At 44.6% G+C, this 19,820-nt stretch overlaps 1 protein-coding gene across 1 annotated transcript in view; it reads right to left on the reverse strand.

Moving 5' to 3' along the window:
• Positions 1 to 1,902: 1,902 nt before the first annotated feature.
• Positions 1,903 to 19,820, reverse strand: part of SUCLG1 (succinate-CoA ligase GDP/ADP-forming subunit alpha) — a 25,261-nt gene continuing 7,343 nt past the window's right edge. Inside the window, exons 3-9 of the mRNA XM_081960430.1 lie at positions 19,512 to 19,628; positions 16,669 to 16,881; positions 13,748 to 13,805; positions 12,619 to 12,702; positions 9,073 to 9,224; positions 6,221 to 6,409; positions 1,903 to 2,164 (exon numbers count right to left, since the gene is read on the reverse strand). Coding sequence (XP_081816556.1) covers positions 2,138 to 2,164; positions 6,221 to 6,409; positions 9,073 to 9,224; positions 12,619 to 12,702; positions 13,748 to 13,805; positions 16,669 to 16,881; positions 19,512 to 19,628 — 840 coding nt within the window. The 3' untranslated portion in view covers positions 1,903 to 2,137. The remainder of the gene's footprint in view (positions 2,165 to 6,220; positions 6,410 to 9,072; positions 9,225 to 12,618; positions 12,703 to 13,747; positions 13,806 to 16,668; positions 16,882 to 19,511; positions 19,629 to 19,820) is intronic.

Genomic DNA, 19,820 nt, shown 5'->3' on the forward strand with positions numbered 1-19,820 from the left:
AATACGGCATTCAGTTTTGGTCACCACGATGTAGAAAAGATGTGGAGACTCTAGAAAGAGTGCAGAGAACAGCAACCAAGAGGATTAGGGGACTGGAGACTAAAACATGTGAAGAACGGTTGCGGGAACTGGTTATGTTTAGCTTAAGAGAAAGAAGGACTAGGGGAGACATGATAGCAGTGTTCCAATATCTCAGGGGTTGCCACAAAGAAGAGGGAGTCAAGCTATTTTCCAAGGCACCTGAGGGTAGAACAAGAAGCAATGGGTGGAAACTAATCAAGGAGAGAAGCAACTTAGAACTGAGGAGAAATTTCCTGACGGTTAGAACAATTAATCAGTGGAACAGCTTTCCTCCAGAAGTTGTGAATGCCCCAACACTGGAAGTCTTTAAGATGATGTTGGATAGCCATTTGTCTGAAACGGTATAGGGTTTCCTGCCTAGGCAGGGGGTTGGACTAGAAGACCTCCAAAGTCCCTTCCAACTCTACTATTGTATTGTATTGCATTGCATTGCATTGCATTGCATTGCATTGTATTGTAGTACTACTGTTACTATATCATTAGAGAAGGTAAAAACAATAGGAAGGCAATGGAGAATGGAGAATTATAAAGGCTAAACATGAATGCCGATACAGAAGGCTGTACAATTACTCTATACTGTTATGTATGTTTTGTTTTTTGTTGTGTTTTTCTTTCTGTTTTTAATGGTAAAAATGTTTCAATAAAAACTATTTTTTTTTAAAAAAAAAAAGTGTTTTGACACCCCTGCTGTAGAGCATTTGGCAATGGTCAATCATTTGAACACAAAACACGATGTAAGGTTTCATTTTTGGCCCCGCTATTGGCAGAGACTCTTAGGCGGAAACAAAGCAGGAAGTTGGGATTCAGAAAAGCTGACGGGAAAATGTTTATTACGGAAGATGCTATCACAGTAGGAGGATGACACGGTACGTGTAGATGAATCTGTATCCTGAAATCAACACTGGGAATTCCACATGCAAAATTTGAATTGAACAAACTGTTACATAATATTTAAGGACATGTAACATCCCACAGAAGTATGGCTTGGCTCAACAGAGCAAGGAACGAAAGGATCCGATTTCCTTTATTTAAACTTTTTCAAGAATCCTAGTCCACAAATATAAAAAAATAGCCTTTTCATATTTCTTTTCCCCCCATTCATTTAGGAAAATTTCACGAGGAAGAATTTTACCTATCTAGCTAAGAACCACCCAAATCAACTCTGGTGGCATTAAAAGTTTATTTTGTAAAGATTAAGCATTGCTGTATCTCAGGGGTGTCCAAACTTGGGAACTTTAAGACTTGTGGACTTCAACTCCCAGAATTCCCCAGCCAGCAGAGCTGGCTGGGGAATTTTGGGAATTGAAGTCCACAAGTCTTAAAGTTCCCAAGTTTGGACACCCCTGCTGTATCTGGATTAATTTTTTTTTTTTAAAAAGATGCTTTTTGCAAAAAATTGGATTTTTATTATAACGCATCAATTCAAAATACGAATTGCACCTGCAGTTTCACATCTTAGTACAATCGAGTCCACAATATTCACTCTGGCCCGGAATTTTAAGACCAACTTGGAAAAAGAAAATTAGCCGAGAAAAATGTATGCTTCCAAAAAAAATTTGTTTTGAGGACTAATAGGTGAAGCAAACAACAGGAAGCATAGCTCTCGGCATCAGGCGCAACCGCCAGCCAAACGCAAAGCATAAAAAAACCCCAAATGCAAACAAAAAAGCAATATTAGCGTATAAATTTTAGCAGCTGGTAAAACTTCTGAACAGTTTAGGTACCGGATTTCTTTTTCTAAATCCCCCGTTTAGGTAATGTGTTAGCAATGCAAGGAAAACGGGTACCGGGCATCCGTGTTTCAAAAAAATCGGATTTCCGTAGTAGTAGATTGATTTATTGACGATTGATGTACAATCACGTATGAAATCAAGAACCCACCAAAATCAACCCTGGCGGCGTTAAAATTTTGACTTTGTAAAGACGGAGAGCTGCTGTATTCCGACAAATGAAGAGGAGTACGCGGAGAATACAGGGCGTGTTGGAGGGAAGTGAAGAGTGTGTGATTTTGTTTTGTTTTGCATCGGCATCACGACCGTTTTTAAAGATTCTTTTCTCATAGCATTTTCCTCTTCTCAAACTCCTGGAGGGTTAAGAAAAAAAAAGAGAAAAAGGAAGTTTTTAACCAAGGGGTGCACAGGGGTTAGGCTGCTGGGTTCAAGTTCGCAAGCTCACGTTCGAGACCTGGGTGTTGTCAACAGATGGGGTGAGCTCCCATCCTTTGCTCCATCTCCTGCCAGGGGCATGAACGGAGCTGGGCATTCCCCCGAGCAACGGTGATTTCACTGGCTAATCCTTTTCAACCAGGATGTTCTGAACCAGCCTTAGGCAGAAGCAAGAAACAGACTCCTTCTCACGAAAACCCCCTCTTTATTTACCTCTTGTGAATTAATGGCATTCACCCAACGAAAAGTCCAGCCAAGAGTCCTTCAAGGAGTTAACTGCAGTACAGACCTCATCAGTTCCTTGCGATAATTGCCAGGCCATGAGCTCCCAGCCGAAAGGCTGCAAATTAAGTTCTGGCAAGCAGTCTTTGTGGCACAAGCTACAATGATCAAAGTCTTCAGAAATACAAACTGTTGTCTCCTACGACCACCGTTCCCCTTTCCTTCTATTTATTCCCCAGCCAGGGAGGGACTATTCAGCGTCCATGTGTGCTTTGCTTCCCAAGTCGACTCCTTGTCCTCGATTGTTCACCTGTCCTAACTGCTTTGCCCATATGTTGCATCATATCAGCCTCCAAAGGTGGCTGGAAAATGTCGGATGGTCCCGGCTGTATCTCTGCATCCGACGCAGAATATCCATCAGAGCCTTCCCCAGATTCCAGAACTGCCCCTTGCTCCTCATCGTCCGAGTCTGCTGCCAGCTCTGCTGTCAGACCACAACACTGGATGCGCCTCAGCGCTTCTGACACAGGTACAACAACCAAAGCTGCAACAAATTCCTCCCAATCGTCTTCTTTTCCCATTTCTCTTTTCTTTGTCCCAGACTGCCTCTGCCTGGCCTGGCGTGCAAACAGCACCTTGTTAAAATGCTCTGATCCCCTAAGAAGGCAGGTGAGTATAACTGCAGGAGACTGAGGCTGGCAAATGTGAATTGTTAGCTGATCCGGAGGGCTACAGCAACTTTCAATAAGCTGCACAGCCTGGTTAATGTAGTTCTGTAAAATTCCCCTTTATTGTCTGCTCTAAGGGCAGCTAACAATAACATAACATAAACGGGTAACATGTTTGTCTGTCTGTCTGTCTGTCTGTCTGTCTGTCTGTCTGTCTGTCTGTCTGTCCTATCTATCTATCATCTATCTATCTATCTATCTATCTATCTATCTATCTATCTATCTATCTATCTATCTATCATCTATCTATCTATCTATCTATCTATCTATCATCCATCTATCTATCTATCTATCTATCTATCTATCTATCTATCTATCTATCTATCATCTCTATCTATTTGTCTGTCTGCCCATTCATCCATATCTATCTATCTATCTATCATCTATCTATCTATCTATCTATCTATCTATCTATCTATCTATCTATCATCTATCTATCTATCTATCTATCTATCATCTATCTATCTATCTATCTATCTATCTATCTATCTATCTATCTATCATCTATCTATCATCTATCTATCTATCTATCTATCTATCTATCTATCTATCTATCTATCTATCTATCTATCTATCTATCTATCTATCATCTATCTATCTATCTATCATCTACCGTGTTTCCCCGAAAATACGACAGGGGCTTATTTTCTTTTGCCCCACGAAATATGCCCTTGGGTTTATTATCAGGGAGGGCTTATTGTTTTGGGGCTGCCGGGCGGCTGCTCCCTTGTGAACTGGCTCCCGAAGAGTCGGGCACAGCCTCAGGGGCGAAGCAGCCATGAGGTAACCATGCCCACGAGCAGCTGCCCGGCAAATCCCCTCTCCAGCCGGGAAGAGCGCCATTCACTGACCTAGGGGGTAATCCCTAAGGCACCAAGCACTTGCCAGGCTCTCCCAGGCCACCACCGCTGGCCGCTGCTGCCCGCCGCCGCCCCACGCATAACTTCCAAACTGCAAAACTCGGGGCCGAGTCTTTCAGCATCGGCCACTCTAGGAGTGCTCTCTATGGTGGGTCGGCTGCCGGACAGAGAGTCTTCCGGACAGTCTTCCAGCAGCCGGCCCACCATAGAGAGCACTCCTAGAGTGGCCGATGCTGAAAGACTCGGCCCCGAGTTTTGCAGTTTGGAAGTTATGCGTGGGGCGGCGGCGGGCAGCAGCGGCCAGCGGCCTGGGAGAGCCTGGCAAGGGCTTGGTGAAGCTGCGGGCGGAACAGGCGCTCGCACAACCCACTTCTCCAGCCGGGCAGAGCTCAATGCACTGACCTAGGGGGTATCCCGAATGTGCCAAGCTGGGGGGCGGGCAGAGTGCCACATGGCTTGGCGCCTTAGGGATTACCCCCTAGGTCAGTGAATGGCGCTCTTCCCGGCTGGAGAGGGGATTTGCCGGGCGGCTGCTCGTGGGCATGGCTACCTCATGGCTGCTTTGCCCCTGAGACTGTGCGCAACTCTTCGGGAGCCAGTTCACAAGGGAGCAGCCGCCCGGCAACTCTCCCCTTCGGCCAGGCAGAACACCACTCGCCAACCTAGCGGTATCCCGAAGGCGGCAAGCAACGTGAGCGCTCCCCCCCCCGGCTCCTGCGACTTGGCGCTTTCGGAATAACGCTAGGTCAGTGAGCGGTGCTCTGCCTGGCCGAAGGGGGGGTTTATTTTCGAGGGTGGGCTTATATTTTTGCCCACGGGAAAAATGTGGCAAGGGTTTAGTTTCCGGACATGTTGTATTTTCAGGGAAACACGGTATCTATCTATCTATCATCTCTATCTATCCTCTCCCTCATCCACCTATTTATTCTCTCTTTCTCTCCCCCTCATCCACCTATTTGTTATCTATCATCTATCTATCTATCATCTATCTATCTATCTATCTATCTATCTATCTATCTATCTATCTATCTATCTATCTATCTATCTATCTATCTATCTATCTATCATCTATCTATCTATCTATCTATCTATCTATCTATCATCTATCATCTATCTATCTATCTATCATCTATCTATCTATCTATCTATCTATCTATCTATCTATCATCTATCTATCTATCTATCTATCTATCTATCTATCTATCATCTATCTATCTATCATCTATCTATCTATCTATCTATCTATCTATCTATCATCTATCTATCTATCTATCTATCTATCTATCTATCTATCTATCTATCTATCTATCTATCTATCCATCTATCTATCATCTCTCTCTATCCTCTCTCTCATCCACCTATTTATTATCTCTCTCTCCCCTCTCTCTTTCATCCACCTATTTGTTATCTCTCTCTCATCCATTTTATCTATCTATCTATCTATCTATCTATCTATCTATCTATCTATCTATCTATCTATCTCTATCCTCTCTCTCTCATCCACCTATTTATTATCTCTCTCATCCATTTTATCTATCTATCTATCATCTATCTATCTATCTATCTATCTATCTATCTATCTATCTATCTATCTATCTATCTATCATCTATCTATCTATCTATCTATCTATCTATCTATCTATCTATCTATCATCTCTATCTTCTCTCTCATCTACCTATTTATTCTCTCTCTCCTCTCTCTCATCCATCTATTTATTATCTCTCTCTCCCCCCTCTCTCTATCCTCTCTCATCCACCTATTTATTATCTATCTATCTACCTACCTACCTACCATCTACCTATTTATTTTCTCCCTACCTACCCATCATCTATCTATTTATCATCTATTATCTCCCTATTTGTTCTCTCTCCCTCCCTGTCATCTATCTACTTATCATCCATCCGTCTCTCCATCCATCAGTCCGTCTCAGCCTGGCAAGTAACAATTGCCTCATTTTTAACCTCACAAGAAACCTGAAATGTGAGCTAGGCCAGAAAAGCCACACTGCAGGATTGAATAAGGGCTTCCAAATCTGTCCATTCCCCCCACCACCTAATAAAGAAGTAGAGCAGACTCCACAATGGCCAAGATTCGGGTTCTGTCCGGATACCTCAAATAAAGCCTCCTCGTTTACCCCAATTTTCCAAGAACCGACCGGCTCACCTTGTACATCGTGGACCCCAGCTGGGCAGGAGACATACTGACAACGACCCCCGCATTCTGCAGAGCTGCAATCTTCTCTTTGGCTCCACCTTTCCCTCCGGCAATGATGGCTCCTGCGTGGCCCATTCTCCTGCCTGGAGGAGCAGTGACTCCGGCTATAAACGAGACCACAGGTTTGGCATTCGAACCCTGCGAAGACAAAAAGAGAGGCACATTTCAGAAAGCCAAGCAGAAATACAATTGGCCCGGGGAGATTAATTTAACAACGCGGTCAGAGAATAAAGGATGCATCTAAGCTCTCGGAGAAAGGATGCCAGGAAAGCAACTTGGGGGTTTGGGAGCCCAAGAAAACTGGAGCAGAACTGCTGTGCCGGTCGTGAAAACTCCATAAAAGTTAAGCTGCGAAGACAGAAAACAGCTTTTGCTGGAGATATTCGAGGGCAGAAGCAGGCATTGGGTAGTCCCCTGAACGGTGCTGAGTTCCAACTGAGCCCAAAAGTAGTGCTATTGATAGAACAACAGCTCCCCAAATATGCACGCGCATGTGCAAAATTTTGGACTGTTTTAGCTAACGACTCCCTCGGTCTTTTTAAAGGTAAAACAGCAAAGGTGGAGCAGCTGAGCCATGAAAAACCTGCAGGAGAGAATAGCTGAAGGAGCATTTAAATTAAGCTGGTGCAGAGCTCTAACATGGTTTTGGGGGGTCAGGTGATTTGAAGGGCCGTCTTTTCCCAGTCTTATCCACCTGACACACAAGAGCAGGGAGGCAGGGGAGCAGGGGTGGGAGTCTACCGGTTCGGACCTGTTGAGGCAAATCGGTAGCTCTAAGGATCACCACCCACCGGCCCTTGTTGTTTTACTGACCTACCGTATTTTTCAGAGTATAAGACATACCAGGGTATAAGGCGCACCAAGATTTTGAAGAAGCAAATTAAAGAAAAAAAAGTTTTTGCACTCTGCAGACGTCCGAAAAACGGCTCGTTTTTTGCAAAAATAGGCTCGGTTTTTTTGTCAAAAAAGGGCATGAATAGCCTTTAGGAGGCTTATAGAGTGCTCCTGAGGGCTGGGGGCGGGGCAAAACGAGCAAAAACAGCCCATTTTTTCACACATTTCTGCCCTCCCCAGACCCCAGGAGCACTCTGAAAGCCTCCTAAAGGCTCTGCACGGCCATTTTGGTGAAGGGGGCGGAGTTTCGGGAGGCCAAAAATGCTGTATTCAGTGTATAAGACGCACCCAGATTTTCAGCCTCATTTTTGAGGGGAAAAGGTGCGTCTTATACTCCGAAAAATACAGTATATCCTCTCGGCTGAGTTGTGCGGCAGAGTGGATTGCCGCGGCTCAGCTGTTTTCCTCCCCAGCAGTAATGCGTAAGTTTTCTCAAAACTGTGCACGCGCGCAATCACCGAACCGGTTGTTAAACCGGTAGGATCCCACCATTGCAGGGAATGCTAGGAATATCTTCTCTTAAGGAAGCCCATCTAGTGGGACCAAGAAGCAGGGCCTTCTCTGTGGTGGCTCCCTTCTGATGGAACGTCATCCCTGAGGAGATAAGATGGGCCCCAACTTTGACACGCTTTCACAAGGCCCTGAGTTCATGGTTCTGCCAATGAGCCTGGGACCTCTAGAGGGATATAGAGGCCATCAAATGGCTTGTCTGATTTTTGTCACCAGAGGATCTGGGGTTTGTTGGTTTTTTGTTTTTAACGGGTTTTATGTTTGTACGTCACCTGGAATTGGAGGAGTTGGGCGGCCATATAAATTTTCTTACTAAGCAAGCAAACAAACAAAAAGGCAAGCTAGAGATAGAGAGATCATGTTAAACGTTAATGACAGAAATAAAAGGAAAGTTTTCTGGCTGACTGTGTAATAACAATAGATTAAGCGTATGTGGTATCTGATCTGCAGCAACTCTGAATGGTTTTAATAACTTGCTAAAAACATTTAAAATGCAAAAATAACACAAAACTAAAAGCAGAGATGGCAGGGAAAATAAAATCAGATGGGGGAAAGGAAAGGAAAAAGGGAAGGGGAGGGAAGGGGACAGGAGGGGAGGAAAGGAAAAAGAACCTCACTAAAGAAGGAAATAAGGAAAGACTTACTTGGGGTTACTACTTCGGGTAGTAGGTTACTACTTGGAGTTTCTAATTATAAACTTTTATTCAGGAGCAGAGGCGCCAGAGGCCAATTAAATGAAACACTGCCATTTTAACATTGTTAAAATTGTCACACATTACTTTGTCATGAAGTCAAACTCAGAAAGATAGCCATTCTTCCACTGTCAGGCGATTCCCCTTCTGGTTAAAAAAATACACTCAGAATATTTTGTGAATGCACCTATGGGTATCCCAAAGGTACTGTTTTTTTTTTCCCCAAATGGCAACTGGACTTTTCTTGTTTTCCCCCCCCTTGAAAACGTTTCGCTTCTCATCCAAGAAGCTTCTTTAGTTCTTGGATAAGTAGCAAAGCTTCTTAGGTAGGGAATGGAAGGAGAGGAAAGGAAAGGAAAGGAGAGGAGGTGAAAAAAGGAGAGGGGAGAGGAGAGGAGAGGAAAGAAAAGAGGAAAGGAGAGGAGACGAAAGGAAAGCAACTTCACTAAAGGAGGAGATAAGAAAAGACTGTCTTCTTCTCTGGAAAACTACGTCCAAGAAAGCACATTTTCAGTTTGAATTTTATCTTTTTCAGAAATCCTTCTACAGAAGTGTATAATAATCTCCCTGAATGGAAAGACATATTTGGGGGCAATCCAATGGCTCTAGAGAGCTTTTAAACGAGCAATTTTTTCCCCCGCTTCCTTTTCAAAAACCAGAAAGTTTCCACCTCAGTCAGAACATTTCTGGAACATTCCCACTTACAGTGTTATTTTGCTTCAGGAAGTCGGCGGCATCTTCTTCGGCATTCCCACCAATCTCCCCTATCAAAATGATCCCACTAGTGTGGGGATCCTTCAGGAAGACATCCAGGCAGTCAATAAAATTTGTCCCGTTAAAGGGATCTCCTCCAATCCCTGTAAGAAAATAAAACGGAATTAAAGACCCACGAAGGGGCGACATTATGCATCCGGCAGCCACTGAAGAGTTTCCTTTCCGTTAAAGATCAACTCTTGTCAAGGTGCTAAAAGAGATTTAGCGTTAAATAACCGTTGATTTTTCAATTGCTTTTTTTGCAAGAAATCACCAATCCATCTGGTTTGGGCAAAATATAAACATGGATAGTCCTCGGCTTACAAGTTTGTTTAGTGACCGTTTGAAGTTACGACGGCATTGGAAAAAGTGACTTCTGACCTTTTTCCACACTTACAATCGTTTTGACTGAAAACCTACATAGACTGTTCTGACCGAGGCTTCTCAAGAGCATGAAACAAACTCCTTGTCCCAACAAAAACCCCTTTTATTAACATACTGTGAATTCTGCTCATTCACATCCAGCAAAGTCTTTCAAGGGAGGATTTACAGTCACAGACCTTCTCTGGCTTGGAGAGCTGCCAGGCCGAGATCTGCAAAACTTGTCGAGGAGTCTCGGAAAATCACAAATCAATTAAGCGAACTAATTGTCTCCTGCAAACTCCACTCCACTTTCGCTCCTCTTTTATTTCCTCTGGGAGGGGCCATTCATCGTCCACTTTTGGCCTTCCTCCCAAGTCAGCCCGTTCTTTAGCTGTTCCCTTTGTCTGGCCGCTCTGCGCATGCGCACACTGGGAACAGGCTCCAGCTGTTCCTCTGCCCCACTGATGTCTGACTCTGAAGGCAGCTGATAACTGGCATACGACCTTGGCCCCCTCTCTGCCTCCCACACAGAGCCCTCCTCAGAGCCTTCCTCAGACTCCAGGACTGGCCCAGGTGCCTCCCCAACTTCCTCACTGTCCGAATCTGTTGCTGGTGCCACTGGCTACTGGCGGGGCACAACAAAAACCGGGTTCACTTCACAACCATGTTACTAACTGAACAACTGCAGATTCACTTAATGGCCGTGGTAATTGTTGTTCCACAACCCTTTGTAGCAAGGAGAAAACATCTATAATACTGCTACAACAAGGTTGTACAACAAGAGCCTTCAGAAGTTGCGGGAGCTTCATTCCTGGAAGCTTTCAAGAGACTGGACTGCCATCTGTCAGAAATGCTGTAAAGTCTCCTGCTTTCTTTTTTGAGGGGGGCTGGACTAGATAACCTTCAAGAACCCTTCCAACTCTTGTTAATTTGTTAATTTCTGGTTTAGAAACATGGCCCAATTTAAAAATCTGGCCAGAATTGAAACAGAATGGAACTCAAAAGGAAAGCAGAAGAAATATAGAACAGAGGTGGGCTCCTATCAGTTTGGACCGGTTCGGCCGAACCAACAATAACTTGGTGGCCTGGGTTGCTGGAACCATCAGTGACCCAGGCCTGCCACGCCCCTGAACTGGTTCTCTCGGCAGCGCCATAGGCAGCGCCATCTTGTTTTTGGCTTCTGAGCATGCGCAGAGCAATTTTTGTTGCACTGCGCATGCGTGTGCGGGGGGCGCGCCTCTGAGCGAACCGGCAGTAGCGGCAGCCGGAACCCACCCCTGGTATAGAATAAAGATTTCACTCTTTTCACAGCCCAAAGAATATTGGACTTGTAAAAAATGAACTACTCGAAAGGTTCCCCGGCCGACAATTTACTCAGAGAACTTACCGTATTTTTCGGAGTATAAGACGCACCTTTTTCCCCTCAAAAAAGTGGCTGAAAATCTGGATGCCTCTTATACACTGAATACAGCATATTTTTCCTCCCGAAATGCCCCCCCCCTTCAATAAAACAGCTGTGCAGAGCCTTCAGGAAGCTTCCAGAGAGCTCCTGGGGGCTAGGGAGGGCAGAAATGAGTGAAAAAAAATGGGCCGTTTTTTGCTCAATTTCGCCCCCCACCTCACTCCCCAGCAGCTCTCTACAAACCTCCTAAAGGCAATTCATGCACTTTTTTTGAAAAAACAACAACGGGCCCGTTTTCCCAAAAAGTGCAAACACTTTTTTTAAAATTTGCCTCTTCAAAACCTTGGTGTGCTTTATAACTCCGAAAAATACAGTAATCATGCATAGATTAAGTCCACACCTTGACCAAGGGGGTATCTGGAAGACTCTGACTGGAATTGCAAAACTCATTACAATATAACTGGATGCTTTGCTAAACCTTTATTTCACTGACTCCAGACTGTTGTGCGGGGACATTTGAGAGCCTATTCTCTGTCTTGCCACCAACCTGAGGAATGTAAGGGAATATCTTTCATATGGTGAAAGGGCTGCCTTTGCTGCCCTATAAATAGAAGGCAGCTATATCATCTCTTTCCCCCAAGGGCAATTTTGCAGAGTAGCAGGTTACACACAGGAGAACTGTAAAGTTCACTTTTCAGCACCAGAAGACAGAATATGAAGCAATGGGTGGACACTATTCAAGGAGAAAAGCAACCTAGAACTAAGGAGAAATTTCCTGGCAGTGAGAACCAGCGGTGGGATTCACATAAGTTTACAACTGGTTCGTAAATGGGAGTGTGTGCCTTTCACGCATACGTGCAGCCTTCCGCGCATGAGCTTTGCTTTCACACACGGCATGCACGCAGCGTCAAAAATGAGGCTACATAGGATGTTTTGGAGCCAGGGTGGGCGGGTGGGCCGGGCCCCACCTGCAGGTCGCCACTACCATTTCATGGAAACCGGTCCGAACCGGCTGAATACTATATATATATGTATGTATGTATGTATGTATGTATGCATGTATGTATGTATATATGTATGTATCTATATATGTATGTATGTATATGTATGTATGTATGTATGTATGTATGTATATGTTGTATTTGTACTGATAAATAAATAAAGGGAGACTTAGGCATACCAGGGGTTGTAACACAAATACATACATACATACATACATACATACATACATACATACATACATACATATATATATATATATATATATATATATATATATATATATATATATGGGCATACCAGGGGTTGTAACACAAATACACACACACACATATAAATTTTCAAAACAGACACAACACAAAGAATCCTCCTTCTTTGCATACTGTAGAAAGTCTATCAGTTGGTTACAAAAGACTTTCAGTTGGTTACAAAATACTTTTGTGCATCTCTTCCACAGTCAGTAAACATAATTCATATTAACTCAAGTATTTTAACTCAGATATTTATACATTTTACCATCATCATACCTCCATTTTCATTTGACTATAATTGTTTAAACGTCCTTCATCATAAAATATATCAAGATTTAAAACATAACCACATACTGGCATTTCACATTCTTTATAAAAAGAGAGAGAGAGAGAGAGAAGGGGAGAGGGGAAGCATGTCTATGTACTTTCTACAATCATATGTGCGTGGTCTTACACATGAACTGAGCCTCTTTTCAAACCCACCAACACAGAAGGACTGTCCCAATCCGACTTGAGTTGTTTGATGGACGGCTTCATAAGTCAAAGTGCCAGATCTGGATACAATACCTGAAAAAGTAAAAAGAAAAACAACAACGGGAGAATGAAGTTATCGAGTATGACAGTTGGTTTCACTGTTCCTACAATGCAAAGGATGAGCTGAACAAGTTCAGAACTATTCTTGCACAATTTCCTCGTGTATGCAAGCTCCAGCGGAGCTTATCAGAGGTGATCCCATAGAATACTTGGGCAAATGGCCGTAAGTGCGAACGGACTGCCAAGCACCTGAAATGAGATCATGCGAAAATAGGGAGGGCGTGGCAGTTGTAACTTTGAGGACAGGTGGTAAGTAATTTTTTCCTATTTCAGAGTTAAGCGACCGAACCTAAGTTGAGGAATATCTGTGTGCGCGGCATAAAACTGCTGTATCGTGGATTTTAAGGATTGCAGTGAAAATGCAAGGGGAATAGACTAGGAGAGTTGGAAGGGACCTTGTAGGTCATCTAGTCCAACCCCCCACCCAAGCAGGAGAGCCTACACCATTTCCGACAAATGGCAGTCCAGTCTCTTCTTGAAAGTCTTCAGTGATGAAGCTCCCACAACTTCCGAAGGCAACTTCTGTTCCATGGACTGATTGTTCTCACTGTCAGGAAATTTCTCCTTATTTCCAGGTTGAATCTCTCCTTGGTCAGTTTCCATCCTTTATTCCTTGTCTGGCCTTCAGGTGCTTTGGAAAACAGCTTGGCCCCCTCCTCTCTGTGGCAGCCCCTCAGATATTGGAAAACTGCTATCATGTCTCCCCTGGTTCTTCACTAGACTAGACATACCCATTTCCTGCAACCGTTCTTCATATGTTTTAGCCTTCAGTCCCCTAATCATCCTAGCTGCTCTTCTCTGCACTCTTTCTAGAGTCTCAAGGTCTTTTTTATACTATGGTGATCAAAACTGGATGCAGTAATCGGTCTTACTAAGGCTTTATAGAGTGATCTACAGTTTCATTTACATCCGTGCACTTTTAAAAATACGGATGTTAATTCAAAAGTACAAGGTTGTGCAACAGAGCAAGACGACTTCTAAAAAACCTACCATATTATTATTATTTTCCAGAACTTACCGATTCTTCCTTTCTTGTGAATGTGGCCAGGCATGATACCAATTTTACATTCTCCAGGCTAAAAACAAAATAGAACCCCAAAACATGATCAGGTTGCAATTAGGTGTCTTTTTAAACCTGTTGCAAAAGTTAACCTATGAAAAGTAGCTAGGCGTGTTCTAGAAATACAAAGCCTCTCTCTGCAAGGATTCAGAATGCACAGAATTTCCTATGCATTTGCTACAGAACTTGACTTTCAAACTCGTTTGTCGTGGACTGTCAGCCCCGCGTAAGTGGCGCTAATCAAGCTTGCTTTTATATATATATATATATATATATATATATATATATATATATATATATATATATATATATATATATATATATATATATATGATATATATATATATATATATATATATATATATATATATATATGAAATATATATATACTATATATATATGAAATATATATATACTATATATATGAAATATATATATACTATATATATGAAATATATATATACTATATATATGAAATATATATATATTATATATATGAAATATATATATATTATATATATGAAATATATTTCATGAATATCCTCACTATAAAACGAGGAAGGTCCCAAACCACAGCTTGGGAATACGATGGCTTGTAAACATCCTCCATCTTCGTTGCCTCAATATTGGTGTAACCTCATCTGGAGAAACCAATGAGAATATCTGAGCTAAGTGGATTTTTGAATTTACCGTATTTTTCGGAGTATAAGACGCACCTTCCCCCCCTTAAAAGAGGCTGAAAATTTGGGTGCGTCTTATATACCGAATGTAGTCCCACCCACCCACCATCCGCCACCCTTTGGCCTCTGCCTCCCAGCAATTTACCTCCTTGCAGCAAACGGGGAAAATGGGGCTTGGGGAGGCTGCAATAGGCTATGGCAATCCCTGCTGCCTGAAACAGCTGATGATCGGGAGGCTGGCTTAAACTGAAAGTGAAACTTGATGTTTGCTCCACAAGGCAAATTGCTGGGAGGCAGAAGCAGATTTTTTTTTCTTGTGCTAATCAGGCTGTTTGCTGCAAGGAGGCAAGTCAATAACTACAAATGCCTATAGAATGTTCAAATTATTAGACTTATTTTTTAAAGACTGCTTTATTATTGTTCTAGACAACTTAACAAAATGAAGCTTTTTAAAATAAACACTTGATCTGAAGAGGCCCAGTGCTATTGTATCTTCTTTTAAATAGCAGAGAATAAGGTATACTTCCAGAAAGCCACATCAATTTTAACAGCATCTGTTCAAGTATAATATGAAATGTAACACTATAAACAGTGTATATTGTCTGTACTGTTTGCTGTTTGTGGGAAGGAGGCAAAGTGCTGGGAGGCAGAAGCAGATTTTTTCTCCTTGTTTTCCTCCCCAATAGCCAGGTGCATCTTATACTTCGGAGCGTCTTATACTCTGAAAAATATGGTATGTTTCCCCATGCCTAACCCCAATCAGAGGTGGGATTCAGCCGGTTCGGACCAGTTCAGGCAAACTGTTAGCGGAAATTTCGAGTAGTTCGGAGAAGCAGCAAATGTCACCTCTGGTTGGCCCCGCCCTCCCACCCCGCCGTTCCCTGTCCTATCTTATCTAGGTTTTTTTAGCTCAGCTGATTCACGCGACAGAGTGGATTGCCGCACATCAGCTGAGCTAAAAAACAGCTCAGCTCACCAGCGCTGACACCGAGCGCAGTCTTTGAGTGCTGCATATGTGCGCAAAATGCGGTAGGCATGCGGGCAAACACTGTCATAGAACCATTACGAAAAGATTGGGAATCCCACCACTGACGCCAACCCTGAACAATCTGAAGATAAGAAGTGGAATCATTCAGTCTCTAAGGATAATGGCAAAGATCCAGTTAGAGTATTTATTATCCAAAGATTCATATTATATATTTTTTTCCTCCAGGAGTTCAAGACAGCTTCCATGGGATACCCTTCTTTCTTCAACCCTACATAAAAAGGTATGGGGGTTTGAATGATCTGAGCCATGGGGAGGCATTTGACTGCAGCAAGATAGCGGGAGCATGTTTGGGGGGGAGGAGAGAGAAGCAGGGAGGAGGAGAGGACAGAGGGGATGAGACAGGAAACGGAGAGGGAAGGGAGAGGAAAGTGGGAAGGGGAGAGAAGGCCAGGTGGGGAGGGAGGAGGAGAGGAAGGAGGAGAGGGGAGGGAGGGAGAGGAGAGAAGGGGAAGGAGAGGGGAGGAAAGTGGTTGGGAAGAGGAGGGCAGAGGAGGAGAGGGCAAAACAGGGCGAGGAGAGGAGGGAGACGGAGGAGGGGAGGGGAAAAGAGGGAGAGGACAGAAGGGGAAGGAAAGGAGAAAGGGAAGAGAGGGGAAGAAACTCGGAAGGGGAGAGGAGGAGAAGGCAGGGCAGGGAAAGGAGAGGAGGGGGAGAAGGGGTGAGGAGGGCAGGGCAGGGAAAGGGCAGGGCAGAACAAGGTGAGGAGAGGTGGAGATGGTAAAGGAGAGGGAGGGAGGGTGAGAAGTGGAAAAGAGTGGAGGAAAGTGGGAAGGGGAAAGGAGGGCAGTGGAGGAGAGGGCAGGACAGGGCGAGGAGAGGTGGGGAGGGGAAAGGAGAGGAGAGGGAGAAGGAGAGCAGGTTGGAGGGGAGAGCAGGGAAAGGCCAGGGGAGGGGAGGGCAGGACACTATGAGGAGAGGTGGGGAGGGAGAAGCAGAGGGAGGAGAGGGAAGAAGACTGCAGGAAAGGGGTGGAGAGAAGAGAGGGAGATACGAAGTCAACCTTCAAGATCCCACTACTGAGAATGGACTACTACTCCCAACCCTTAAATTGGCCTTAGGCTACCCATCTCATGGCACAGAACCCTTCGGGTGAAGGAGAAGAAGAAGAGCCCATCAACTTCTCCTTCCCAAGTTCCCCCCCCCCCCCTTACGTTGATGACTCCCGGGCAATTTGGGCCGACCAGTCGAGTCTTGTTCTGACGAAGCAACCGGTGTTTGACGCGCACCATGTCCTGCTGGGGAATACCTTCTGTAATGCACACAACCAGGGAGATGCCTGCGTCAATGGCTTCATTGATGGCAGCGGCAGCGAAGGGCGGCGGCACGTATATGGCGGAGGCGGTAGCACCCGTTTTTACTTTAGCCTAAGATCCAAATACACTTCTTTTACAAAACAAAGAATCACTCTTACGCGGAGGCATCCGGCATGCTGCGAGAACACGTTCTGTGGTTAGGCATTCGCGTTCTTCCACCCCTGGCTTTCCCAGGTCAACCTTCCTTGACCTTCCTTAAGGATTCCCGGGGCGAGATTCGGCCATCGACCCCCCCAGCAAATAGCTGATCAATGAAGCACGCATTCATGTGGCTGTCGGTTTAAAACCTTGCACATACGTGCTAGTCGTTCCCGACTCTAGAGGGGGGCGTTATTCATCTCCGTTTCAGAGCCGAAGAGCCGTATCAAACATACAATTATCTTTTGAAAAAGGTCCATGAACAAATCAACAAATGAATCAGCTGTAATGGAAACACACAGGAAATGAAACCAAGACAAAAAGGAATGGGTTTTTATAAAATCTGCTTGAAGGTGACAAAGGACAGGGAAATCTAAAGATGAGTTAAGTCGTGTCGAAAAAGAGCTCCTGCCCTTGTTTCCCACCAATCTGGGGGTTTGTGCGGGACCAAAGAAAGAGAACAAAACCTCAGAAATTTAAAAGTTAGGGCCTAGGCCAGTGGTGGGCAACCTTTTTTTTCAACTGAGCCAAATCTCGCCAAAACCACGATTGAAATTTATTTTGAGAGCCACATTTTTAAAACCGAAAATACATAGGATGGTACACTGTTTTTAGTTTCAATAAACTCTGGCATTTGAAGCACGCAAGTCTTAAAGCTGTCAAGTTACAAGATCCTTGCATCCCTAACCCTTTAGGAAAAAAACCCCAGGGGTCTTCAAACCTGACAGCTTGAAGACTTGTGGACTTCAACTCCCAGAATTCTTTCTGAGAATTGAAGTCCACCAGTCTTAAAACAGCCAACTTTGCAGACCTCTCTGTTAGCCCAAAGCCTGGCGCTGGGCGGGCCTTGCTCTCCCATTGGTGGAGCCCCAAGAAGCGAGGAGGGAGAAAAAGAGACGGAGGCCAAGGAGCTTCCCCCCCGCCCCCTCCCAGCAAAAATCTAACCGGGGAGCCGGGCGGGCAGTAGCAAATTAGCCAATCACGCCGCGTGATCGGTTAATTTGCTACTGCCCACGCGGCGTGATCGGCTAATTTGCTACTGCCCGCCCAGCTCCCCGGTTAGATTTTTGCTGGGAGGGGGCGGGAGGAAGCTCCTTAGCCTCCATTTCTTTTTCTGCCTCCTCGCTTCTCGTCCCCGCCAGACTTCAGGATCCTTCCTAATCATTGTGGGTCGAAAAGAAAAAAGGGAAAGGGGCGCTTGTTTTGAACTGCCCGAGAGGAGGGAGGGGAGCGGGCGCCTGGCACACAGAAGAGCCGCATTAAAGTGTGTAAAGAGCCGCATGTGGCTCGTGAGCCGCGGCTTGCCGACCACTGACCTAGGCAGACAAAAGCTATCTTTCCAAGGAACTGGTTTCAAAAAATTCAGGACTTCAAAGATTAAAAAACAACAGTATTTTACCTTCAGTCACCAAATGCACAGGCCGCCAAAGTTCTTTTCTTGCAGACGTTTCATTACCAATCTAGGTAACATCATCAGTGACCGAAGGGTCTTTTTATCCACTAGTGGCTTGCCCTGTCAGTGATGGTGGGGATTTTTTTGGGTGGTTCCTTGATTATGTTGTTGTTTAATGTTAGCTTGGTTGCTTGAGTTGGTAGTTCCTTAATTGGGGTCTTGTTTACTATTTGATTGTTTGTGTAGCATTAAAGGGACGCAGTGGCTCAGTAGCTGAGATGCTGAGCTTGTCGATCAGAAAGTTCAGAAGTTCGAATCCCTAGCGCCGCGTAACGGAGGGAGCTCCTGTTACTTGTCCCAGCTTCTGCCAACCTAGCAGTCCGAAAGCATGTAAAAATGCAAGTGGAAAAATAGGAACCACCTTTGGTGGGAAGGTAACAGCGTTCCGTGCGCCTTCGGCGTTGAGTCATGCCGGCCACATGACCACGGAGACGTCTTTGGACAGCACTGGCTCTTCGGCTTTGAAAGGGAGATAAGCACCACCCTCTAGAGTCAGGAACGACTAGCACATATGTGCGAGGGGAACCTTTACCTTTTATTGCTTATCTGGCTGTTGATTGCTGATGAGGTGGCCTTTTAAATTTATGGTTGTCTCTTTTGAATGCCATGTAGATGCTGTTTATCTCTATGTGCCTGTTGATGGCTGATGAACTCAGACAAACAAGATAACCATCCATTCTGTTGATGTTACCTAGGGTGGTCATGAGATATCTGCAAGAAAACCGCCAAGCTCAGAGAACACCGAGGACCTCACAGTCCTCTTCCTCCTCCTCTTCTCCATTCTGCAACCCCACCCTTCTCTTCTAGCCCTGATGGTGTTACCTAATTTGGTAATAAAATGTCTGCAAGAAAACCACCAAGCTCAGAGAGCATCAAGGACCCCAATCCTGAGCAGCAAATATTCTCTTCTACCGCAATCAATTTTAGCTGCACAGAGTTTGCATGATGAGGCTCAAACGCCTGATCATTTGGACTTGATAAAGTTTACAACTATTTTTTTAAAAGCAGCCACATAGGAAAACATCACGGTGACAAAACGGAATTGAAATAACCCAACAGTGCACGGCATAAGGTGGTTCAGGGCTCTTACCTCCTCGACGGAATTAAAAACTGGAAGTCCCAAGTGGGTTTTGCCCCCTTTGCCTGGCGAAATCCCTCCTACTAAATTGGTGCCGTATTCCAAGGCCTGCTGACTGTGGAAAGTGCCCTGTGTGGGGAGGTACAATGAAAAACCACAATCGATTCAATGGACTTAGAATAACTTTATTGTCACTTTGAGTGTACACTAATCGGCATATTGTTGTGGCCCGCCAGCAGAGCTGGCAGGAGAGTCGGACAGTGAGGAGGTTGGGGGGGGGGGGGAATAGGGTCCAGTCCTGGGGGCTGAGGAAAGCTCAGA

Source organism: Natrix helvetica (genome assembly GCF_964273705.1).
Source record: "Natrix helvetica genome assembly, chromosome: 7".
NCBI classification, from domain to species: Eukaryota; Metazoa; Chordata; class Lepidosauria; order Squamata; family Natricidae; genus Natrix; species Natrix helvetica.